The sequence below is a fragment of the Taudactylus pleione genome, unplaced genomic scaffold (assembly GCF_031769625.1).
Source record: "Taudactylus pleione unplaced genomic scaffold, aTauple2 ptg000479l, whole genome shotgun sequence".
NCBI lineage: Eukaryota > Metazoa > Chordata > Amphibia > Anura > Myobatrachidae > Taudactylus > Taudactylus pleione.
The window spans coordinates 500,077-527,086 of NW_028284881.1; the positions used below are offsets into that span (position 1 = coordinate 500,077).

Genomic DNA, 27,010 nt, shown 5'->3' on the forward strand with positions numbered 1-27,010 from the left:
AAGAGAAATGGAGCTTGTATTCCAGGGGTGAAACGCAAACACAAGGCTGCAGGAAATGACGCGGCGGGTTGGATGAGGAAGTCAAGAAATTTCACCCAGTGACTATTCTACTAAATGTCAACCTTATTTGAGCTGCTGCTTCTAATTATACAGTACCTGCTAAAAATGTACCCAATTAACCCAAGAAACAATTGAATAATAGCAAGAAGCGCTGCTCAAATAGATGCCATAATCATCTTAAAACAATTTATTGCAATAACCACAATATAACAAATTGTCAGTTTAAAATATTATTTCACATAAAACCTATGCATATAAACAACATTAAATAAGACCGCTTCAAAAGTCTCTAGCTTATTAATTATTGCACCAAAGTTCTTATTAATAAATATTTAGTATAGCTTTTTTTCAGCTTTATTTATGCGAGTTCTGCTTCTATATATTATATTCTCAGTCCAACTTGTAAATGTTAGTAAGCAAGTCCAGCCTCTAAATAGTAAGCAAGTCCAGCCTCTAAATAGTAAGCAAGTCCAGCCTCTAAATAGTAAGCAAGTCCAGCCTCTAAATAGTAAGCAAGTCCAGCCTCTAAATAGTAAGCAAGTCCAGCCTCTAAATAGTAAGCAAGTCCAGCCTCTAAATAGTAAGCAAGTCCAGCCTCTAAATAGTAAGCAAGTCCAGCCTCTAAATAGTAAGCAAGTCCAGCCTCTAAATAGTAAGCAAGTCCAGCCTCTAAATAGTAAGCAAGTCCAGCCTCTAAATAGTAAGCAAGTCCAGCCTCTAAATAGTAAGCAAGTCCAGCCTCTAAATAGTAAGCAAGTCCAGCCTCTAAATAGTAAGCAAGTCCAGCTTATATATTAGTAATGTCACTCCAGCACTTAGTCAGCCACTACAAGTACCAGCTATATCGGGTGAACCCCTATTCTACACCTTTAATATCTGTGGTGGAGCTGTGGACCAAAGACTAATTGGACCTCCGATCTGGGCTGCATAGTGGTGATCCTGGCAGCAGAGAGGCAGGAAGAATAAATAAAGTCTATATTCCATGTCATTGGAAGGTCAGAAGCAGCGATTATATTACACTAATATGGTAATTATATTGTAAAAGGAGCATGCCTGAATAAATGCTGGACTGACATTAATAATATATATGCTGGACTGACATTACTAATATATAAGCTGGACTTGCTTACTAACATTTACAAGATGGACTGAGAATATAATATATAGAAGCGGGACTCGCATAAATAAAGCTGAAAAAAAGCTATACTAAATATTTATTAATAAGAACTTTGGTGCTATAATTAATCAGCTACAGACTTTTGAAGCGGTCTTAATTAATGTCGCTTTTTATGTGAAATAATATTTTAAACTGACAATTTGTTATATTGTGGTTATTGCAATAAATTGTTTTAAGATGATTATGGCATCTATTTGAGCAGCGCTTCCTGCTATTATTCAATTGTTTATTGGATGAGGAAATGGAATGTGTTCCAGAAGTGGAACGCAAGCCCGGCCTAAACCCAGCGATCGTTTTACAGTACATTACAAAAAGTAGAATTGGAATTACAAGAGTAAAGGTTCCTACATACTAGACTATTTTTGGCCCGGCTTGGCCGATTCCGACGCATCGGCGCGACAAATCTTGCAAATCGTGCAGTGTCCACGAACAATAACGATGTCAATACGCGTACTGGCAAGTCATCCATCGTATCCTCAGATCTTACCTACAGGCAGTAAGATCTGGCAACCTCGTTAACGATTCGCGGCATATCGTGCAGTGTGTATGGACTACCAAACGATGAATGATGCGTTGTTCCAAACTAAACAATGCAGAAGTCACTTGACAGGCATTTCCCTTCTGACACAGATGCATGCACAGATCAGTGAGATCCGTGCATGCATCTGTGTTTTATAAATTGCTTGTCTAGTTTAAAATGAAAAGAAAAACAAAGTGGACCACCCCCCCTAAAAGCACATCCAGCCCTGGACTTTTGAGAGCCAGTCCTGGTCGTGAAAATACAGGGGACAAAAGACATATGGGGTCCCCTATATTTAGCACAACCAGCACTGGGTTCAGTGAGCCAGTCCTGGTCTTGTAAATACAGGGGGCAAAATGAGTAGGATTCCCTTGTATTTGCCATAACCAGCACCGGACTCTTTCTAGCAGGGGTGTAATGTCACAACCCTTTCACCGGGTCCCCTGGCCAAAGCATTAAGCCTGACCCCTTTGATACTGTCCTCTAAGGACAGTACTTCCCGAATGTCATCTCAGTCAATGAACGATTCCCACCATTGACTTCAATAGTGAGAACGGTAGGCCACTAAAGGTTACATAGTGGTTCCCACCCATTGGGAACCGTTCATTGGCTGAGACAGGCGGAGGCTCGCCTCTCTCAGCCAATGAAATCCCAGCACCGGCATTTCTATAGATAAATTCCACGGCTAATCTGTCATTCGGGAAATACCGTCCTTAGAGGACAGTATCAAAGTTCGTGGTCCAGAACTTTTTTTTTTTTTTTATAAGAAGACAGTGAATGCTTACATGGACAAGAGGACCAGTCCGGGGTTTGTAGGTGAGTATGTGTGACTGTGTAATAAAGTTATACTTTCACGGTGTATGAGTGTTGTCTTTATTTTAACATTTCTTTACAGGTGAATTAGAGGTACCAACGGGCCCTTAATGCACCGCATGCTGGTGCTTGTAGTTCTCCAAGTACAGGCATCATGCGGGGGGCTTGCTGGGATCTGTAGTTCTACTATAAAAGACAATGTTACTTCATCTATTTTTACACAATCAACCCGGCACCCACCGCCCAGGGGTGTCGGGGATAGCCCTGGGCTATCAGCTCAGACCTGGGGTGCCCTGCAGAGGGGGACCCCACCTCCCCAGGGATCCCCAGCCTGGGCTGACTAGCGGTCAGGTGTAATGCTTTGGCCGTGGGACCTGGTGAAAGGGTTCCCCTGACTGTGGCATTACACCCCCACTAGAAAGAGTCAGGTGCTGGTTATGGCAAATACAGGAGACCCCTACTCATTTTGTCCTCTCTATTTCCAAAATCAGGACCGGTTCGCTGAGCCCAGTTGCTGGTTGTGCTAAATGTAGTGGACCCCTATGATCTAACAATTTGGAAATCTTTAATGATGCACGATATATCGTTAGGTCATTTGTCAGATTGCACAGTGTGCGTTTGCTGAGGAGTTGCCGGGGAGTTCAAGGTAAATCGTTGACAACATTGCATCGTTTGTGAGTTGTCTAGTGTGTAGGCACCTTAAGTGTGCTTTACCCATTAGCAAGTTATTTTATTGACTGTATACAGATGAATTAGGTTTACTTTGGTTAAAAAAAACCAGTAATTAGAGATAAATACGCCAATCTAATTTGATCATAGGAGAGCAGGGCATAAATAGATAACCCACCATGCAAACACACCTTGAAACAGACTCCAGTAGTTGAAACACGTTGGTAATGGAGTCTGGTACTAAACGCGTGGGACACTGGGATAGATGATGATATTTTGGGAGCACCCGGATTTATCCCGGGAAGGAGGTTCCATTACCATCAAGGAATTAAGGCTCCTTTTCCATATACACCATGTATACCTGTACACCAGCCAATGGTGGACAGCTTTTAAATTATTTTCACAATTAAGGTTTATATGAAATATATGTTTTTGATATAGAAGTATTACTACACAATAAGGAGCTACTCCTCATCTTCTGTTTGAGGCATTTAGTATTTCGAAAAGAAGGACCTGACCACTAAATACTAATAATATGTACTCTTACAAGGAAAGGATATTACATTGTTTCTTCTCATTCCCTTCAGTGTCATTTACAGAATAACTTGGAAATGGATCATTTATTTGGATCAACTCAAACAGGCTCTATACCTTCATTATCGGTGGTGCTCTGCCATATTTTTGTGCTTGGATTTATGGGTGTAGGTGACCACCTTTGGTATTAAGTAGAAGCTATTGATGGCGCAAGTTTAACTTTGTTTTTGTCTGTCAAATTTTGACAATGTTTATCAATAGAGAATTCATAACTTGGTGGTCTGCTAATGTTATCACGCTATGCTTTCACACAGTATGACCTCACTAGGGTATTGGCAATAGTTCTCCATAATGTTTCTCATTGTGAGACTGTATGTAAGCGCAATATCACAGTAACACTTATTTTATCCTGTACTGGAGATATTGTTCTTAGGCTGTATGTGTACAGTACATCTCTGTACCCTATAGCCATTTTAGAGCTCTAGACACTTTATTATATATTTTGTGTATGGGCATTGCTGTGTATATGCTGCATGCAGTTCCCAGGACCTCCTGTTAGTCAAGACAGAATAATATTATTACAGGGTACTTGCAAAGGTATACAATCGGGAAGCCGGCTGCCGGAATCCCGACAACTGGCTTACCGACTTGTTCATCCCGGCGTGGGATAAATGACCGGCATCTATATCTAGACGCCTGTCATTTCCCTGACGCCGGGAGACCGGCGCCCGGCATCCCGATCGAAGGGATGCCGGGCGCCGCGAGCGGACAGCCGCGGAGGGTTAGGTTTAGGGCACCCGGGGGGACTTAGGGTTAGGCACCCCCCCGGGAGGGATAGGGTTAGGCTAGGGGGAGGGTTAGGCACCCCCGGGGGGACTTAGGGTTAGGCACACCCCCAGGGGACTTAGGTTTAGGCAGCGGGGAAGGGGGGGGTTAGGGTTAGCTTGGGGGGGAGGTTAGGGTTAGGCACCCCTTATGAGGGTTAGGGTTAGGGGGTTAGGTTAGTTCATACTTACCTTAGCGACGATCGGGATTTCCAACGCCGGGAACTCTGCTTTTGTCAGCCAGGCGCTGCCGGGAATCAAACTGATTCCCTTGCAAAATGATAAAGTACACCTGGACACAGTAGCGTCACAAGGAGGGTGCGGGCCGCAACCGGGTCTCACCCGCCGAAGGGAGACACCAGGGTGCAGACTCCCCCTCAGTGTCAGGAGCTGGGTGCTGCACTGTATAATTAAGTGCAGTACTCGGCTCCTCACACTGCGAGTGAGCCAGTCGGCACTGCACGCACCACCGGCACCCCCTCCTGCCTCCAGGGTGTAACCTACTGCTATCCCAGTGATAACGGGAACGGGGGGTTCACCCCCTTTCCACGAGGACACACCCCTTCAAGCGAGGCCATGCTTCCTTTTGGCGCCGCGCAACGCAAAGTCCCTCCCCACACCAGGTGACACCGTGGGGAGGGACGCCACTACTTGAACATATTAGTGTTAAATTACATATTTAGTGATGCAAATTGTCATTGTACTGTACTGTAGTTACAAACATAATACCTGACACTGGTGTTGTAACTTCTTGGTGGGCCGACCTACAATAAAAATCTGCAGTGGAGACAGACCTATAGCACTGTATACAGAGATATCCTTTGTTGAGCCATATGCTGCATGGATTTTCATATGTATCTGTGAAAAAATAACAAAATATAAATCAAAATATTAACTAGTCACCTAAATATAATATGCACATTCCTGCCTTTTAAACTTCATATCTTATATAGACGTGGAAGCTGAGATAAAACATAAATGGGTTGATGCTGAGTTGCGGATAGACCTGGTTATTTCTAACACTATCTGCTCCGTAGCCGGGCACATGCATCTACAGGCAATTCAGTCATATGCATCTCAGTTACAGCGCTACTTGCAGCTGAATGAGCGACCCTCTGCAGCAACAGTGCGTTTGCACTTAGGGACTGATTGAGATGTATGCAAATCCCATTGCGATTGCATACGCAGCATTGCTGTGAAAACATGCTAATGATTTAGCTAATGTCTTGTGCACAGAGATACCCACCTCCGGTATCTCAGGTCCGACACTTGCGTACAAAAGAGGAAACATCGGGAATATTAGTTGAATATGGAACCTCTAAGCCTAGGCTGTCTCTGCAGCTGCATACTAATTCGCAGAGGCTCACTAGGGCACGCCCAGAAAACGGTGCTGACACGCCTGCTTTTTTTTTTTAACCACCCACTTTACTTCCCCCAAACGCTACCTGTCACTCCTCGGTGCGACCACCGTCTCAAACCCATCGACAAAAATTGTTCCACTGCGACTGTGAAGACAGTTAGAACTGTAGGTTATGTAGAGCTGTGCATACAGACCAGGTATAGGGCCTAGGGCATAACTAGAACAATGTGGGCCCCATAGCAAAGTTAGGCCCCTTCCCCCACACTATACCAGTCTGATAGGACGGCCATCTCAATGAGTCCTTTGTCCCTGAAAGAGGGGGGCCATGGGACATTACCCCTTCCCCCTCAGTTAGACCACGTTATGGCCCCCTGCCGTACTACCTCACAGCAGGGCCTGCTAGTTGAATTCTGCCAGCCACACTAAATGACTACTACTCAGTACGGGCGTGTGCTCACCTACTGAGCTCTGTGGATGGCTTCTCCTTTCTTAGCAGTGTGCTGCTGCAGGCACATCTGCTGTCCCAGTCTTCTCCATCTCTCCTCACCAATGCTGAGAGGATCTAGTGAGGAAAGACGTAGACAACCAAGAAAGCATATGTGCCTGCAGCAGCACACTGCTAAGAAAGGAGAAGCCGCTCAGGAGGTGAGTACCCGTCTGCACTGAGTAGTAGTGACTAAGGGCCTAAGTCACAGATGTATGCTAATCACTGCATCGATACATCTTTGTATACTGCAGCTGTGAGATAATATGCTAATGTCAAAATAGGCGTCGCCTCCTGCCGGCTTCTCTGATCCGCTGCTGTGTCCGAAGACGCAGACTGTGTGAACATCGGTCATCTGAGTAACCAAGCGGTTACTCAGGGCGTCCTGGGAATTCACGCTGTTAGAGACAGTATTCTGCAACGTTGCCTGTTGCTGCCACCACTCCACCACCAAACACCAGCCACAGCTTGTCAATCAGGCAGAGCCATCTCGCAGAATGACATCGGCACATGTGCAGAGATCACACCATGGGAGATGTATGTAAATCACTGGGTTTGCATACATCTCTGTTTGGTGCAACGTAACTGGGTGCAGGAGTGCTACAGGGCCTGTAACAGTCGCTACATAGCTATGCCTATGTGTAGGGCTAATACAAGTGCACACTGATCATGAAGACTGTTATTTCTGCAAGTGGATGGAAATGGGCGGTGTGGTCACATCGATGCAAGCAACTTGGCATACAGCGAGTACCAGCATTTCATTCCCTGCACACAGTGCGAATGCAATTGTGAACAGCATGCGTGCAACTCTGAATCAGTCCCATAATGAATAACACACAGACAAATAAAATAACCTTCATTTTGGGGGGCGATATGCAAATAAAATAAGGGAGATAATTCTGGTCATATCCCATTCGTTAAAAACTAAACTTATATTTAATGTATACACTGCATTCTGTGTAGCACTAACACAAATCCGCCAACACTACAAGAGAGAAGTCACTTCTGCCCTGTGCCGCCCCCACCCCTGAACAAGTGATGTGACAGCAGGAGAAAGTGGAGAGCTGCTCGGGTACTCAGACCGGCTCTACACACTGCACACCGTCCTTACCTTCACTGATTCAGTGACCTGTAAGGTGATCCTGAGGACATGCACTGTCAACTGGAAATCAGTTCTGATCATTATAAGTTAATTAAATAAATTAATAACAACAAACAGGAAGGAACATGATAATGTTTGTTAGTAATAGGACATGTTTTGGCCTATACTGGATAGTGCATTTGATTTACTGTACAGAAGAGATCTTACATCTTGGATCAGGCTTTTCAGAAAGTTAGTTTTGTGTCGCAGAGGGTCATGGACCAATCCATCACAGAATGACACTATGCCATGGGGAAAGTTGTGCTGTGCGAGCCATGCCACCACCCTCTGCTTCTGCATGTCAGGTCTGCCTGTGACATAGATAATGAGGTAGCCGAGATCCTGCCAGTGCCTAGAGGAACATGAATGAGACATTAGAAGGGGACGGAGTAGACCGCTGGATAGCTGACTAAGCGGGAGTTGATCAAACCTTCTAAAGAGTGGGGAAACAGCCAAGTGGAGAAGTCGCCCCAAGCAACCAATCAGCTTCTAGCTAGATAAATGGCAGCTAAAAGCAAAATGGTTGCTATGGGACTTTTGCACTATACAGTATAGAAGGTTTGATACATCTTCCCTTAATCCTTTACAGTTAGTGTAGAACAGACCTCACTACATCCACTGCTCCTGCTCGGACTTTGGGGTCGCTGCCCATGATAGAAACACTGGCAGCAAACGATCCGTCAATGCTGAAGACTACAAATTCCGTTGATTTGGGTAACACGTGGAGGTAGCTGTCTGCAAATGTATGGTCTCCCCTAGAAAGAAAAATGATACGGCAATGTGAAAAATGTTTGAGTAACTGTATATACTTCTGTACCCAAAAACATTCGTGCAAACACTATGTTCTAAAGTGATGGAGCTAGTATAGCTGCCACTTATACTGCATACATATGTATCCTAAACACTAAATGTATCTACAATAAAACCAGAGACATTTATTCAACAAGTACATGTGAGTCTTTATCATACCGCCCAACGTTTAAAAGGAGAGGATTGGGCCGCGCCGCCAGTCATCGCTCTTCTACATAGCAGTGAATACCTGTAAACTGCCTGTCAGATCGGAACAATGCAGTCCAGATCGTGACGGCAGGGCAAGGGCCTCCAATCGGGACTGTCCTGGCAAAATTAATATGATTGGGAAGTATGCTTTATTCCCTGGGAAAAAATGACACAGAACAATTACCCATCTTGTATACAGTAGTGTTTAAATAAAACTAATGCTGGCCACACACTAGCGCGATTTCGGGCCGTTTCCCCATTTTTTGACGCATCGTACCATGAATTGTGTGAAAATCGTGTAGCATTTAGGTAGGAATACGATCCGATGGTGCTCCCGCAGCTCTTAAAACATATTGTATAATCAGATGTGCAGATCATCATATCTATCGTGATCGTATGCATATCATGCCAGGTATTTGCGCATGCGATGCATCGTGCGTTTCCGACCGGCGTCATTTGTTAAAAAAAAAAAGAAAAAGACTGATGCATGCAGGGGCGAGGGAGATCCGTGATGCACGCATCGGTCTTTAATAAATAAACACAGATGCAGGGATGGTTCAGTCTCATCACTCTATTTTTTTTTTAACAAATGGCGCCGCTCTGACAGTGGGACACTCAATACATCGGGGCGAATGATCGTACGTGAGATAGTATGAACATAAGCACCAAATCGTGCGGACGGGACTGCCAGGGAGCTGCCGGGGAGTTCAAGGGAAATCTTAAGATGAATCTTATCTTATGCTGGTCGTACTAGTGTATGGCCAGCATTACACCACAAATGGATTTGCAATTCCGTCCTTGCAATTATGGTAATACATTAGGAGGCGTCATGCCTCCTGCATGCATTACTTATCCGAGCTGCGTCCAAGGACACAGTTTTGGATAATCTGCGCTAACATCGATTGGCTAAGTGACCCATGGGGTCTTGCAAGCCGGCCGCCGCACATACAAAAAAGGGGCCATGAAATCTCTGTCAACCGACGGAGATCCTGGCCTCCTCCCTCCCTCCCAACAGCGGAGGCATGCCTCCATTTCGGGAAACGGAGGCTGTCCCCACCCCCTCCCCCCATAAATAGCAGCAGACTGTGTGCGATCACGCAGGACCCGTACTGCACATACACAGTACAGGTCCGGCGCCTGCAGAGATTACGGACCAGCAATGCACGCTGAATAAGGCCCAGTGACCACTTATTTAGGTCCAGTACACCATTCCACTTCTGGGAAATATCACCCTTTGTTCACAACAGTGTGAATTATTTGTGGCCTGGATTTAGCAAGGTGCTGGAAATATTCCTTACAGATTCTGGTCCATGATGACATGACAGCATCAGCTTTATTGGCTGCACATTCATGCTGTGAATCTAGAGTTCCACAACTTCCCAAGATCTCTAATGGAGATCTGATCCCTGTGGAGACCACAGAACTAAACTGAACTCATTGTCAGGTACCTAGAATCACCTTGAGATGATGTGTGCTTTGTGACATGGCACGTTAGCCTGCTGAGATGGATAGACTGTAATGATGGGATGCATATGTGTGGTAAAAACACTCAGGCTGGGCCATTTAAAGATGCTCAATTTGTATTAAGTGGCCCAATGTGTGCCAAAAAATATTCACCCACACCATTACATCAGCTAGAACCAATGACACAAGGTAGAATGGCTCCATGGATTTATAGATTGCCAAATTCTGACCCTGCCATATGCATATATGGAAAAGGACTGCACACCCTGAATATATATAATGGGAGGTGCTACTTGTTGAGACTATTATTGCAGACGAAAAAAGACAAATTACAAGTGTACAACTCCAAATTACTAATTATATAGAATACAATTTTGCAATAAATAGAGGTTTTAGCATAATCATGGCCAAGCTTATGGGCCTACCCACCACTTCACGGTAACCTCTTAGGGTAGGTCCCTAACATATGGAGGTTCAAATCCAGAGCGCAGGACACTCCCAAACCAGCCCAGCTGAGCCACCCCAGCATGATTATGCTAAAACCTCTATTTATTGCTAAATTTTATTGCAAAATGTATAGTCTATAATTCGTAATTTGGAGTTGTGCACTTGTAATTTGTCTTTTTTGCCTGCCATATGCATGTTGCAGCAGAAGTGAGGATTCATCATACCAGGCAACACCTTGCCAATCGTCCAGCTTTGGTGAGTCTGTACACTCTGCACCCTATGTTTCATCTTCTTAACCCGCAGGAGTGGAGCCCATAGTGGTCTGCTGCTGCTATTGCCCATCCACTGCAAACTTTGACGTACTGCGCATTCACAGATGTTCTTCTGTATACAACTGTTGTAATGCATAGTTATATGAGCCAGCCTCAACATTCTCCTCTGAAATCTCTCATTAACAAGGTGTTTGTACTCGCAAATCCACCGCTCACAGGATGTTTTCTGTTTTGCGCGCAATTCTCTGTAAACTGTTGTGCATGAAAATCCCAGGAGATCAGAAGTTTCTGAGAAACTCAAACCAACCCTGTCTAACACTAATAATCATTCCATGGTCACAGTCACTTATGTAATATTTCTTCTCCCTTTTGGTGTCTTGTCTGAACAACAACTGAACCTCTTGATCATGTTTGTATGCTTTTATGCACTGAGTTGCTGCCACATGTTTGGCGCATTAGATATTTACATTAACATAGGTGTAACTAATAAAATGCTCACCCAGTATAATAAAGTAATCATGCAACACAAAATAAAATGGTTATGTCCAGTAGAAAAGTACATAGACACTGGGAAGTATGGCAGTAAAGCTAAACATGACTTTGCCGTATCGGCTATAGGCACCATGTTGGCAATGTTATGGTCATTTGACAACCAGGGAAACACTTTCACTGGAGTTTTAAGTTTACTGATTTTTTACACTGTTCGTGCCATCAATAAGAAAACTTTCCAGTGTTGGTCTAATAACAGTGGCCACTAGTGGGGACTGCAGAATTAGTGTCTGCCCTATTCAGGTAGCATAGAAATAGTCATTATGTTAATTTGACATACTATAGAATCATATATTGGTCATAGGGATGTGAGGACATGGGGTACACTCATACTGCCTTAAGAATGGTCAGTATATGACTTTCGGCATAGCATATTTAAAGTGTGCAGAAAAAAGTGTTAGTGTTATAATTCCCATATGGTTGGGTGCCATGTTGCAATTAAGCAGATATGGTTTCCTACAATATTACTAAATGTCCTGTCTGTGATAAATGTAAGCTTTTCATTACCCTTGAATCAAAAATAAATGTACAATTAATTAGTCAGCATGAAGTCACAATACCTGACAACCATTTTCAGTGGATACACTCCAACTCCAAGTCTTCTATGTTCAGGGATCAAGTAAGAAATCCTGCCGCTGCTGTTCGTTATTTCAGTATCAAAGTAAACCCATTCTCCAGATGGCGGTTGGGTCATAATATGAATATCAACCTAGGAGGAAGGCAAAGGTTTTGCTTAGGTGAGAAACAAGACTGCATAATGCCACTTGTGCTACATATAGTCAACTAAATGTTGTTTGTAATATATTAGCATATGCTTTTGTATACTAACACAGCAACAAGTTAAAATGAATGACCTCAAAAACTAGTAAAAATGCACTTCAATTAAAAAAATAAAAAAAGTTGTTGTCCTTATTTTTTGAGGCCCCTTGTTGTTTTCCGGTAGCAGACTCAGCACCTATTGGTGTGGGATAGGTCTAGCTAATGGAAGGTGAGTTAGGGTGGTCTCAAAGTAAACAAAAATCTTTTTAATCTGTCCTCATGATGCTCAGATCACATCAACACTGCTCCACATTAGACTCGATCATACTAACAACTAGGGCTGATGTATCAAGCAGTGAAAAGAGCTGTGAAGCAGACTAGTGGAGAAGTTGTCCATAGCAACCAATCAGCTTTGAGTTAACATTATCAAGTACATTATATAGATTGATAGGTAGAAGCTGATTGGGTGCTATGGGTAACTTCTCCACTCTCTGAGCTTCTTGATACAGAAACCACACTATTTGTAATGTAAATGTCGGTGATTTTATTTTGTTGGTGCATGAACTATGGGCCTGATTCAGAGATGCCACCGCAGCTGCAAATCTGTACACAGCGGCTGTGTGGAAATATGCGAATGTCGCAGCCGCCGGGATTTGTATTGAGAATCCCACAGTCAGCTTTGGAAATCCAAGCCACTGCGTACAAAGACAATTATCGGACTTCTGAGTAACCGAAAGGTGGCAAAGAATGGAACTGAGAGGCCAGACCGTAGTTCATGTGATAACAGTCACATGCTAAGACACTTCCTGAAAATGCTTGGGACACGCCTGCATTTGAGTTGCCACCTCTCATTGCAGCCCACAAATGGTCCCTGCCCGGTCATCACTTTGCAAATAAATCCTCATTGTGAACGAAAAAGTTGAAACATGCGCAATGCGACCCAGGCGCAAATTACCGAGTATCACTCAACTGTGTAAACATCGCCAATACAGCTATCTTTGAATCAGGCCCTGTGTGGTCTGTACCATTTTTATATTAGAAAACCTTTCTCTAAAGGTAATGGTAAAGTGAATAATACAGTTCTGAATATATGTACAACAAGATTAGTGCACCAGGTAAGTATCGGACAATATGAGCCCTTGTATGTATGAGACCATACACCAATCGATATGATTCTGCGTTTTGCCGATGATGCTGTAGAAAAAAAAAAAAAAAAAACCTGTCAAAATCCAACAGGTTGGAAATCCTCGATTCGCCAATTGCAACCCAAAAATGATTGGAATCAGTGAATCGAGGATTTCCAACATGCTGACTTTTGCTGATCATCGGCAAATTGGAGAATCGGGCAATTGATGTATGGGCCCCTTTAGAAATGTAAGCACCACAGCTCGTTTTCCTCAGGCCAGTCTGTTTCAACTTAAAGCCATCTGCCACTTACAACTCATCTTATAGTAAACAATTAGATGTACAAATGACTATAAAATAGATTTTGTCAAGAAAATAAAGAGAAATAATAAAGCGAAAAGAATAAATAGTCTATATTATTGAATTATAATTTTTCTGGAGATTAGAGCTTTTTTTGTGGAAGCATAGTGAAAACAAAAACATTTTAGATTATATTTTCATAACATAGGAAAAAAAAATAAAAGTACTAAATAATTACTACATATATAGTTATTAAACTACTCTACTCATTTTAAGAAAATTATTTGGCTGGGTTTGCGTTATGAGGCTGCCACCAGTCATAGGGAAGACTAGAAGAGACAGTTTTGTTTATGCTAGCTAGTAGGAAGTATAGGACAGCAAGCACTGAGGAGAGCACTGTAGCTTATTTGCATACTTAGCAATATGGAGCTGCGTCAAACTCTCCCAAATATATAGTTTATTTGAATATTTAGCAATATGGAGGTGTGTCAAACTCTCCCAAATATGTTTACATTGTTTTACTAATGCTACCTATATAGCACATCACATGTTGAGCAGGTTTATCCTTATGAGTTATGTACAGTTATTTCAAAGTGCTTTTAACATATACTTTTATTGAGTGATACAGAAGTATAAGGACATATCGCAAGATAAGGCCTAAGTATAAAACAGAAGTAAATAAAAAAAAAAAAAAAAGCTGAAAACAATAGTAGTAAAAAGCAATACAGTAATTTAAACTAAGGATAAAAATATAAGATCAAATAGTTAAGTTCACTTAGCAATTATAAAACAGAGGACAAACATAACCAACCTTTTCGCCTGTGAGGGTGACCATGTCCAGTGGGCCATACATAAACCTTCCGTTAAGCGCCTGAGGTCCATCTTCATTGGCTACAGCATCATTAATCCTGTGGTTGGCAGCAACATTCTGAAAGGTGGGACGCACAAGAGTTCACAGGTTAACAACAATCATTTAACAGTGTCAATTTGGCAATGTGACCCCTACTGTCATTTCTAACACCCCAGTATCTAAATCAGACTTTGAGAGCAGAAAAGAACCCACCTAGTCTGTCCTATTTCTCAGTGTATATGTTATAGGTTGATTTGCTGCCTTTCTCAATGCTATTAATTCATTCAATACATATGAATATTTTTGTTATATCACATACTGTATAATCCTTCTCTCTTCTGAACTGTACAAGTTCATTTCTAAGTATTTCCTGAATTAATTCAAGGTTATTAATGTCTTTCTGGAGATCACACCTCCAGGACTGTACACAATGAGGTGAGGTCTTACCGGTGACTAACAAAGTGGCAAAATAACCCCCTCCTCCTGCCACGAATACCTCTACATTGCCTGCCCGATGCCATTGCTTGCTTACCTTCATATCATCTGTAACTAGAGCTCTAGGTAACATCCTCCTTTCTTGTCTATATTACCAATAATTCTGCTTCTGGATTTCTGTGTGCCAAATGCATTATTTCACATTCTGAGATGTTGGCTTTAAGAATAACATACTTAAGCATATTCTTCTATTTTTCTCAAAGTAATTATGCATTTGATTTACCTATTCTTGTGTTTCAAACTCTGTTGCAAATAGTTATATTGTATACAAAAAAAAAGGTCTTCCTTTGTAAACCACTAGTGGTGTCACTGGGGAATACATTAAACAGAACAAGACTGATCCCTGAGGCTCTCTCTGATGGTTACCAGCCCTTCTTCTGAGCCGACACCATCTTTGTGTCAAATCCAATGTGTAACATATTGTGGGATACGGTTTCAAATGGATAGTTAATATCTAAATAAGCCATATACACTGATCCGCCCTGATCACAAGTTATCAAGTTACAAAAATCAACTAGATTTCTTTCATTCGCACCCTGATGAAAAGGCTGTTGGGGCCATGAAACGTTGGCTTATTAAACACTTGTTGTCTGATTACAAAGTCTGGAGGAGTGCCGCCTACTTCTTGTATGGGAGTTGTTGCATCAACTAGATTTCTTTGGCATGAAAATCCACTGCCTTTCATCTTGTAGTCTGCTTGACATTGAGTAGTCAACAAAAGCTTATGTAACAGGCACAGGCCACACAATGGGCGATTTTTTACAGATCAGGAATTTCCAAAATTACTTATAACATTCTTTATAATCAATGAACAAAAAAATGTATTTGGGATCACTTAAATTAGCACAAAGTAATCATACACAACAGTACAACATATATGGAAATACTTAGCACCCGTAGTTTCATTGTTGCCTGACAGAAGGCACTTTGCTATGAGAAAGCAGCAGATGTGCTCTATCAGTGACACTCGGGGGGGGCTGCTATGCACACTTGTCTCTCTAGCATTACAGCACCACCCAACACTTTCATTTCTTAAATAAAGTTCTCTCTAATATCATGTAACTCAGAAGATAAGAGTAAACCATCAGCTCTACCTTATAATGACCAAGCACTATATTGCCTAGGATGAGACCTGTGTAAATACTGATAAAGTGCTTTTGGCTAAAGTTACCCGCAGTTTCACGTGTGTTCGCTTCCTCAGCCACTTCTCCCTTGGCTTAGATGGACTGAACACAGACACCTCTTTTCCAACCAACTCCAAAACACTTGCAGTTTCATGTCTCATGACCTAAAATTAACATAAACATGATTAACAAATATAAAAAATACCATATCGCTATAATTATCTTAACTAAACGGTTTCCAACTTACTTTGAAAAAATGGATCAGCAACTATTAATTCAGCATTTAACGTCACACGTTACACACATTAACAGTAATTGCGTTTGTCATATTGTTAACTATGACACGGCTTACCTTTAAACCGGGACACTCATGAATTACACAGGTTCTGTGGCTGACACATGAATTACACAGGTTCTGTGGCTGACACTCATGAATTACACAGGTTCTGTGGCTGACACATGAATTACACAGGTTCTGTGGCTGACACATGAATTACACAGGTTCTGTGGCTGACACATGAATTACACAGGTTCTGTGGCTGACACATGAATTACACAGGTTCTGTGGCTGACACATGAATTACACAGGTTCTGTGACTGACACATGAATTACACAGGTTCTGTGGCTGACACATGAATTACACAGGTTCTGTGGCTGACACATGAATTACACAGGTTCTGTGGCTGACACATGAATTACACAGGTTCTGTGGCTGACACATGAATTACACAGGTTCTGTGGCTGACACATGAATTACACAGGTTCTGTGGCTGACACTCATGAATTGCACAGGTTCTGTGGCTGACACTCATGAATTGCACAGGTTCTGTGACTGACACATGAATTACAAAGGTTCTGTGGCTGACACTCATGAATTGCACAGGTTCTGTGACTGACACATGAATTGCACAGGTTCTGTGGCTGACACTCATGAATTGCACAGGTTCTGTGGCTGACACTCATGAATTGCACAGGTTCTGTGGCTGACACTCATGAATTGCACAGGTTCTGTGACTGACACATGAATTACAAAGGTTCTGTGGCTGACACTCATGAATTACACAGGTTCTGTGGCTGACACTCATGAATTGCACAGGTTCCGTGACTGACACATGAATTACACAGGTTCTGTGACTGACACATGAATTACACAGGTTCCGTGACTGACACATGAATTACAAAGGTTCCGTGACTGACACATGAATTACACAGGTTCTGTGACTGACACATGAATTACACAGGTTCTGTGACTGACACATGAATTACACAGGTTCTGTGACTGACACTCATGAATTACACAGGTTCTGTGGCTGGTAAAATGCAGGCTTGAAGTCAGCCAGCCAGCCACAGAACCTGTTTAATTCATGAGTGTCCCGGTTTAAAGGTATGGTATGGCAAGCCTAACTATGGGCCGAATTCAATTCAGTATGATGATGAATAGCCGCGGGAGGGAGCTCCCTCAACTATTCAATACACCGCGCTGTTTGGGCGGCTAAAGGATTTCTTCTCACACACCCCTGGGGATGCGAGGAGAAATTCGACAAAAGTGCGGGGCGCACAGCTGTTTGCCGGCTTAGCGTGGCGCTAACAACCGGCACCCGGCACTTTAGTCGGAGAATGCTGGTTACCGTGACTTAACCTGGGTGAGAACCAGCATTCTCTGACTTAACCAATTTCGAACCATGTATACAGCGCAGTGTATTGAATAGTTGCGGGAGCTCCCTCCCACGGCTATTCATCATCGCACTGAATTGAATTTGGCCCTATGACATCAAAATTGCATACGTCAGCACCTTTTACACCAATTATACAATTGTGTCTATTTTCTTTTTGCGAATAAATTGTATGTTTGGTCTCTGAGAACCATTGTGCCGACTACCTATTAATGATTGATGGCCAATACTTGCCAAGGTGTCATTGAAAACACTTTCAGGTTGAGCGATCAATTGCAGCTGGGTCAACAAGCTTCTTAGTTTTTATAGGTTAACAACATACTGATATGTGTAGTGTACATGGATCTTTAGTTTCCTAATAGGGGAGACCTCTGCAGTTCATACACAAGATGCTGGTGGAAGTAAATAAATAGGCATGCTATCTGTTTGCTTTGTGTTTCACAGACTGTATTGCTGCTGTATGAAAGAAAAATGCTCCCATGCGTGACATGCCTTGCTCAGAAATCACTGTTTAATAAAATAAGCAATGTAAAATGTTACTCAGTAAACTGATCACGGGAGGCGTTATTCCCCAGGAGTCTATAGCTATTAATTCATAATTAAATCATATTAATTAATTTTCCTTTTAAACAAACATGAAGAGAAACAAAGTTTTAATTTTTTTACAAATTCTGTAAAAATACGCCCTACTGATAACTAAACTATTTCTGGACGTTAAAAATATAGTTAGTTACTTAACAAATGGAACATCATAAAACTGAAGCCCTAAATAACGGGATGCAGTCAGTTTGCCGGCAGACGGAATGCCGACTGTCGAAATCCCGACCCGAGACTAAAGATAGGCGTTGAAATCCTGACGCCTATTTAAATCCCGCCACCAGAATATCGACAGACGCCATCTTGATCGTAGGTACACTGGGGCATCTTAGCCGAGCGGGGCGGGGGGGGGGGGGACGAGGGTTAGGCACCACAGTGGGGTAGGGTTAGGCTTTGGAGGGGGGTAGGGTTAGGCACTAAGGGGGGGTGGTTAGGTCTAGGCACCAAGGGGAGACGGTTAGGTTTAGGCACTAATGGGGAGGGTTAGGTTTAGGGTGTAAGAAAGGAGGATAAGGGTTAGGGGGGAGAAAGGGGGAGGGTTAGTTTACTTACCCGACCCCTGTCGGGATTCCGAGCATCGGGATGCCGCTGTCGGCGGTTTGACAAAAGGCATCCCGACAGCTGGTATTTCATACCCAACCCCTAAATAACACCAGCATATGGTTTACCTGTCTTAATAGGAAGGAAACAACATCTGTCGATTCCCAATAACTGGCATGGAATAGGTGAGGAAGAGCAACCGTGGGGAACGCGGTGAGGGCATCTGGACAATACAGGGCATAGTCAATCCGTTTCGTACCCCACCACTTTGCTGCAACTAACAAGGGAGAAGTAGGTTACCTCTTTTGCCTTATAAAAAGAATATGATAGAGTGATAAAATGTAGAGCAGTGGTCAATAAGTGTGTTGATGGACATTTCTGGGCTGATCCATTACTGTATTACTGATATTAATCGAGCCCAGAAAATGGCTGCCTTTATTGTGGGTAGGATAGAAGATTGAGATTTGTATATTCATGAAAAAAACAAACATGAGGCAAATGGTAAAAAAACCGGAAGCAAATCCAATGTTGTAAACATGCTTCACATGCACCCGCAGTTTTCCAAACTAGAGACATTTCAAAGCAGACCCAAAGCAATACACGGTAGTACCCTTAGTGTTAATTATCTTGTTTCTGCATGCAAACCTGACTAACCACTAATGCTAACAGTCTAGTTTCAGGAATAAGATGATAATGCAAAAAGCACTAAGGAAAATCTTTGAGATCTCCAATAAATGTCACAAGCAATTCTGTTGTCAACCCATATAATTAATTACATCACCCAAAGAGTCACTACTGTTACAGAGAAATCACCACCAAAAAGCGCATTTTTCACACTTTCACTTCTCTTTTAATTTAGTGCTGGGTAATTGTCTCAGCACTGGATAATGATTCTTAAATGATTTAAGATGTACAGTGCAGTCTCCTTGGGTCATAAATTTAGGGCCTGATTCAGAAATGGATGCAATGTCGATGGTTAAATAGTTGAGCGATTTATCGGTGATCTGCACATGCGTCAAGTTTCATTATCAATGTCGCAGTGAGAATGCATTTGAAAATCGATACGCGGGTAGAGACCATTTGTGGGCAGTAACAGGGGACACACGCACACACTCAAATGCTGGTGTTTTGCGGATGTTTTCAGGGTGTTTCCCTGCCTGCTACTGCGATCTCACAATCAAAATGGCTCAGGTATCTCAGTTCCCACACCATTCTGCGTGACTGTAGGGTTACTCAGAAGTCCCATATCTGGAACCTTGACCGCAGTTGCTTGGATTTGCAAATCCGCCGGTGGGCATCTCAATACAAATCCTGACAGCTGCGAAATGTGCATATTTTCACACCGCAGAGTTATGAAGACGGTAACCTTTGGAAGCGCTTGCTGTCTCGGAAGAACTCAGCTACTCTAAATTTGGAAGAGAAGTTAAATATCGTTTGAGAGAAAATATTGTCTAGGTACAAGGGAAGTGGGTGGTGACAAGAAGAATTATCCACCTGTGATACATAACATCAGAATTAGTGTGATAAGTAAGCTGTCCACCAATATTTACTGCTACAAGACATGAAAAAAAGCGTCAGCGTTCAAGTATTACTTTTTGGTGATTATTTCTTCTCATTCAGACATTGGTAAAGTGATAGTACCGAGATGCAAGTATACTTTGCAGGCATAATATTAGTTAATTATTAGCTCAGTTGTTTTAGTTTGGAATAAACCATATTTGTCCCTCCATTATAGAGCAGTACTACAAGTGTAATGCCCATATAGCTAACATCTCTACTGAAGCATATTCTATATTGTCATAAGAGGGGAGCTGGCAGAAATATTAAACCCAGATTGCTGGTTAGAGAATTATATGTAAATACATGCTTAATAAGCAAAAGGTGGAAAACTTATATAACTACCTCCCTTACGGTATAATTTAACTACATCACATTGAAAAATAAATGTGTCTTTACATGGATATCTTAAATATAAAATACAGGGGGAAAGAGTAAAAGAGATTGGAGGTTTCCACAATTTTAATTTCAGATATTGAAATGACAGCAAGAGTAAAAAAGGAAAATAAAGAACATGATATGTATTTGGAAGTAGTATGTAAAAATCCCCTATCTTCACATCTTAAAACCAATAGCTTTTGCAGTAAGATGACTCAAAAGAAATGTGCCTGAAGAGGGGTTAGATGATGCCATTCCGCCCACTGGATGGGTTAATAGTATGGAAGCCTCTCTACCTGGAATACCTTTGGAGATGTCCGAGTCTTGGATGCCTGGGATGATGCTGTGCTTCCAATCCCCCACCTCTAGCATTCTTCCTATGTGACTCTGCTCAGTATGGTACTGACTGTGTTTTGTGGGGGCGCTTGTTTTTGTGTTAGGTTTGTATGGGAGAGCAAGCTGTGACAGAAGACTTAGCTTTTTGGAATTGTTAAGATGATTTTTTGTTTCTAAGGAACAAAGCAAACACACCAATTAACACCACAACACGTGCAAAACCATGTCACATTGACTTTGTTTTCCAGCAGGACATGGCTGTAATAACTAATGAGAAAGTGATTATTGTCATACACTACTTGCAGCAGTGTGTGTTGCTTATGCCCGAATTTCTATTTTAAATGCATTTGCTGGAAGACAAAGTGACAAACTAGAGATGTGACACATTTTCATTCCCCCAGCCAATAGTTCCAGTATTGCATGTGTTCCTTATAAGTCCACAATTGTTCTACACATCTGGAATGGCTTCCAAGCAATTGTTTGTGGTGTGACGGGCAGTCCAGTGGGGTTTGGGTGCATTGGGTGCAGAATAAAACTTCCATACTAGGAGTGCTAGATGAGATCTCTTCAACAGAGGGTATTTCAACTCATTGTGCAAAGCAGCAGAACAGAATACTGCAATCAGAATGATTTCTGATACAATTGTTATGAGAGTAGCATCAGGCAATAAATATAAACCACAATATGTTTTAGGGTAGTTCAAAAAGGGCATTTGCTCTAGCTCCAATATTATTTACATAGAGAGTTATGCAATCAGTGAAGAACTCTCTTTAATATTATAAATGTCAGCGTCCCTGCTTGCTTTCTGCCTCACATCTCTATCTCTGACATATTAAACCAATGATAGTTGTTTCTTTCTGCTGGCATGCTAATAAATGTGCCTGGGGTGTCCCAACTTTTTGTTTCAGAATTGTTGGTCCCAGAAAGCAAATAATTTTGTGGGCTTACAAGGAACTTACCATCCTATCATGGCTAGTAACATGTAAAGGGTAACTATCACCAAAAAAGCTTGCTGCTATTAGAAGTTCAGTTGCCAATTGATGAATCTATAGAAATAGCTCCAGGATGTGATAAAACTAAAATGTGCATAAAAGCTTTTTGCCGATAGCTTCCCTCTAATCTGCTGCATGCGGCTGTTTGGACATAAAAAAAGATTCATGCAGATGGATAGGAAAGTGATGGATATGTACAGCAGCTCTGCAGGTTCTCTAGTTAGAGAAAATAAAGCAGCTCTGAAGGTTTTCTAGATGAAGAAAGTAGTGCAGCTCTGCATATTTTCTAGTTAGAGCAGCTTTGTAGGTCCTATAGTAAAAGAATGTAAAGCAGCTCTGAAGGTCCTCTAGTTACAGAAAGTAAAGCAGCTCTGCAGGTCCTCTAGTTACAGAAAGTAAAGCAGCTCTGCAGGTCCTCTAGTTAGGGAAAGTAAAGCAGCTCTGCAGGTCCTCTAGTTAGGGAAAGTAAAGCAGCTCTGCAGGTCCTCTAGTTAGGGAAAGTAAAGCAGCTCTGCAGGTCCCAAGCAGCTGTGCAGGTCCTCTAGTTACAGAAAGTAAAGCAGCTCTGCGGGTCCTCTAGTTACAGAAAGTAAAGCAGCTCTGCGGATCCTCTAGTTACAGAAAGTAAAGCAGCACTGCGGGTCCACTAGTTACAGAAAGTAAAGCAGCTCTGCGGGTCCTCTAGTTAGAGAAAGTAAAGCAGCTCTGCGGGTCCTCTAGTTAGAGAAAGTAAAGCAGCTCTGCGTGTTTTCTAGTTAGAGAAAGTAAAGCAGCTCTGCAGGTCCTCTAGTTAGGAAAAGTAAAGCAGCTCTGCAGGTCCTCTAGTTAGGGAAAGTAAAGCAGCTCTGCAGGTCCTCTAGTTAGGGAAAGTAAAGCAGCTCTGCAGGTCCCAAGCAGCTGTGCAGGTCCTCTAGTTACAGAAAGTAAAGCAGCTCTGCGGGTCCTCTAGTTACAGAAAGTAAAGCAGCTCTGCAGGTCCTCTAGTTACAGAAAGTAAAGCAGCTCTGCAGGTCCTCTAGTTAGGGAAAGTAAAGCAGCTCTGCAGGTCCTCTAGTTACAGAAAGTAAAGCAGCTCTGCGTGTTTTCTAGTTAGGGAAAGTAAAGCAGCTCTGCAGGTCCTCTAGTTACAGAAAGTAAAGCAGCTCTGCAGGTCCTCTAGTTAGGGAAAGTAAAGCAGCTCTGCAGGTCCTCTAGTTAGGGAAAGTAAAGCAGCTCTGCAGGTCCTCTAGTTAGGGAAAGTAAAGCAGCTCTGCAGGTCCTCTAGTTAGGGAAAGTAAAGCAGCTCTGCAGGTCCCAAGCAGCTGTGCAGGTCCTCTAGTTACAGAAAGTAAAGCAGCTCTGCGGGTCCTCTAGTTACAGAAAGTAAAGCAGCTCTGCGGATCCTCTAGTTACAGAAAGTAAAGCAGCACTGCGGGTCCACTAGTTACAGAAAGTAAAGCAGCTCTGCGGGTCCTCTAGTTAGAGAAAGTAAAGCAGCTCTGCGGGTCCTCTAGTTAGAGAAAGTAAAGCAGCTCTGCGTGTTTTCTAGTTAGAGAAAGTAAAGCAGCTCTGCAGGTCCTCTAGTTAGGAAAAGTAAAGCAGCTCTGCAGGTCCTCTAGTTAGGGAAAGTAAAGCAGCTCTGCAGGTCCTCTAGTTAGGGAAAGTAAAGCAGCTCTGCAGGTCCCAAGCAGCTGTGCAGGTCCTCTAGTTACAGAAAGTAAAGCAGCTCTGCGGGTCCTCTAGTTACAGAAAGTAAAGCAGCTCTGCGGGTCCTCTAGTTACAGAAAGTAAAGCAGCTCTGCGGGTCCTCTAGTTACAGAAAGTAAAGCAGCTCTGCGGGTCCTCTAGTTACAGAAAGTAAAGCAGCTCTGCGGGTCCTCTAGTTACAGAAAGTAAAGCAGCTCTGCGGGTCCTCTAGTTAGAGAAAGTAAAGCAGCTCTGCGTGTCCTCTAGTTACAGAAAGTAAAGCAGCTCTGCGTGTCCTCTAGTTACGGAAAGTAAAGCAGCTGTGCAGGTCCTCTAGTTACAGAAAGTAAAGCAGCTCTGCGTGTTTTCTAGTTAGAGAAAGTAAAGCAGCTCTGCGGGTCCTCTAGTTACAGAAAGTAAAGCAGCTCTGCGTGTTTTCTAGTTAGAGAAAGTAAAGCAGCTCTGCAGGTCCTCTAGTTAGGGAAAGTAAAGCAGCTCTGCAGGTCCTCTAGTTAGGGAAAGTAAAGCAGCTCTGCAGGTCCTCTAGTTAGGGAAAGTAAAGCAGCTCTGCAGGTCCCAAGCAGCTGTGCAGGTCCTCTAGTTACAGAAAGTAAAGCAGCTCTGCGGGTCCTCTAGTTACAGAAAGTAAAGCAGCTCTGCAGGTCCTCTAGTTACAGAAAGTAAAGCAGCTCTGCAGGTCCTCTAGTTAGGGAAAGTAAAGCAGCTCTGCAGGTCCTCTAGTTACGGAAAGTAAAGCAGCTCTGCGTGTTTTCTAGTTAGGGAAAGTAAAGCAGCTCTGCAGGTCCCAAGCAGCTGTGCAGGTCCTCTAGTTACAGAAAGTAAAGCAGCTCTGCGGGTCCTCTAGTTACAGAAAGTAAAGCAGCTCTGCGGATCCTCTAGTTACAGAAAGTAAAGCAGCACTGCGGGTCCACTAGTTACAGAAAGTAAAGCAGCTCTGCGGGTCCTCTAGTTAGAGAAAGTAAAGCAGCTCTGTGGGTCCTCTAGTTAGAGAAAGTAAAGCAGCTCTGCGTGTTTTCTAGTTAGAGAAAGTAAAGCAGCTCTGCAGGTCCTCTAGTTAGGAAAAGTAAAGCAGCTCTGCAGGTCCTCTAGTTAGGGAAAGTAAAGCAGCTCTGCAGGTCCTCTAGTTAGGGAAAGTAAAGCAGCTCTGCAGGTCCCAAGCAGCTGTGCAGGTCCTCTAGTTACAGAAAGTAAAGCAGCTCTGCGGGTCCTCTAGTTACAGAAAGTAAAGCAGCTCTGCGGGTCCTCTAGTTACAGAAAGTAAAGCAGCTCTGCGGGTCCTCTAGTTACAGAAAGTAAAGCAGCTCTGCGGGTCCTCTAGTTAGAGAAAGTAAAGCAGCTCTGCAGGTCCTCTAGTTAGGGAAAGTAAAGCAGCTCTGCAGGTCCTCTAGTTAGGGAAAGTAAAGCAGCTCTGCAGGTCCTCTAGTTAGGGAAAGTAAAGCAGCTCTGCAGGTCACAAGCAGCTGTGCAGGTCCTCTAGTTACAGAAAGTAAAGCAGCTGTGCAGGTCCTCTAGTTACAGAAAGTAAAGCAGCTGTGCAGGTCCTCTAGTTACAGAAAGTAAAGCAGCTGTGCAGGTCCTCTAGTTACAGAAAGTAAAGCAGCTCTGCGTGTTTTCTAGTTAGAGAAAGTAAAGCAGCTCTGCAGGTCCTCTAGTTAGGGAAAGTAAAGCAGCTCTGCAGGTCCTCTAGTTAGGGAAAGTAAAGCAGCTCTGCAGGTCCTCTAGTTAGGGAAAGTAAAGCAGCTCTGCAGGTCCCAAGAAGCTGTGCAGGTCCTCTAGTTACAGAAAGTAAAGCAGCTCTGCGGGTCCTCTAGTTACAGAAAGTAAAGCAGCTCTGCGGGTCCACTAGTTACAGAAAGTAAAGCAGCTCTGCGGGTCCACTAGTTACAGAAAGTAAAGCAGCTCTGCGGGTCCTCTAGTTACAGAAAGTAAAGCAGCTCTGCGGGTCCACTAGTTACAGAAAGTAAAGCAGCTCTGCGGGTCCTCTAGTTACAGAAAGTAAAGCAGCTCTGCGGGTCCACTAGTTACAGAAAGTAAAGCAGCTCTGCGGGTCCTCTAGTTACAGAAAGTAAAGCAGCTCTGCGGGTCCACTAGTTACAGAAAGTAAAGCAGCTCTGCGGGTCCACTAGTTACAGAAAGTAAAGCAGCTCTGCGGGTCCACTAGTTACAGAAAGTAAAGCAGCTCTGCGGGTCCACTAGTTACAGAAAGTAAAGCAGCTCTGCGGGTCCACTAGTTACAGAAAGTAAAGCAGCTCTGCGGGTCCTCTAGTTAGAGAAAGTAAAGCAGTTCTGCGGGTCCACTAGTTACAGAAAGTAAAGCAGCTCTGCGGGTCCTCTAGTTACAGAAAGTAAAGCAGCTCTGCGGGTCCTCTAGTTACAGAAAGTAAAGCAGCTCTGCGGGTCCTCTAGTTACAGAAAGTAAAGCAGCTCTGCGGGTCCTCTAGTTACAGAAAGTAAAGCAGCTCTGCGGGTCCTCTAGTTAGAGAAAGTAAAGCAGTTCTGCGGGTCCTCTAGTTAGAGAAAGTAAAGCAGCTCTGCGGGTCCTCTAGTTACAGAAAGTAAAGCAGCTCCGCAGGTCCTCTAGTTCTAGTTACAGAAAGTAAAGCAGCTCTGCGGGTCCTCTAGTTCTAGTTACAGAAAGTAAAGCAGCTCCGCAGGTCCTCTAGTTCTAGTTACAGAAAGTAAAGCAGCTCTGCGGGTCCTCTAGTTCTAGTTACAGAAAGTAAAGCAGCTCTGCAGATCCTTTAGTTAGGAAAAGTAAAGCAGTTCTGCAGGTCCTCTAGTTAGAGAAAGTAAAGCAGCTCTGCAGGTCCCAAGCAGCTGTGCAGGTCCTCTAGTTACAGAAAGTAAAGCAGCTCTGCGGGTCCTCTAGTTACAGAAAGTAAAGCAGCTCTGCGGGTCCTCTAGTTACAGAAAGTAAAGCAGCTCTGCGGGTCCTCTAGTTACAGAAAGTAAAGCAGCTCTGCGGGTCCTCTAGTTACAGAAAGTAAAGCAGCTCTGCGGGTCCTCTAGTTACAGAAAGTAAAGCAGCTCTGCGGGTCCTCTAGTTACAGAAAGTAAAGCAGCTCTGCGGGTCCTCTAGTTACAGAAAGTAAAGCAGCTCTGCGGGTCCTCTAGTTACAGAAAGTAAAGCAGCTCTGCGGGTCCTCTAGTTACAGAAAGTAAAGCAGTTCTGCGGGTCCACTAGTTACAGAAAGTAAAGCAGCTCTGCGGGTCCTCTAGTTACAGAAAGTAAAGCAGCTCTGCGGGTCCTCTAGTTACAGAAAGTAAAGCAGCTCTGCGGGTCC

At 43.1% G+C, this 27,010-nt stretch overlaps 1 protein-coding gene across 10 annotated transcripts in view; it reads right to left on the reverse strand.

Moving 5' to 3' along the window:
• Positions 1-27,010, reverse strand: part of PITPNM2 (phosphatidylinositol transfer protein membrane associated 2) — a 371,894-nt gene that overhangs the window by 5,583 nt on the left and 339,301 nt on the right. For 7 of the 10 annotated variants that reach the window (XM_088449121.1, XM_088449120.1, XM_088449123.1 and 4 more), the window contains 8 exons: positions 21,009-21,221; positions 18,906-19,054; positions 16,014-16,130; positions 14,309-14,425; positions 11,874-12,022; positions 8,188-8,337; positions 7,751-7,934; positions 5,327-5,455 (listed from right to left, as the gene is read on the reverse strand). In XM_088449121.1, the coding sequence (XP_088305247.1) occupies positions 5,327-5,455; positions 7,751-7,934; positions 8,188-8,337; positions 11,874-12,022; positions 14,309-14,425; positions 16,014-16,130; positions 18,906-19,054; positions 21,009-21,221 (1,208 nt within the window). The remainder of the gene's footprint in view (positions 1-5,326; positions 5,456-7,750; positions 7,935-8,187; positions 8,338-11,873; positions 12,023-14,308; positions 14,426-16,013; positions 16,131-18,905; positions 19,055-21,008; positions 21,222-27,010) is intronic. The other 3 variants (XM_088449128.1, XM_088449127.1, XM_088449124.1) reach the window with 2 other exon arrangements.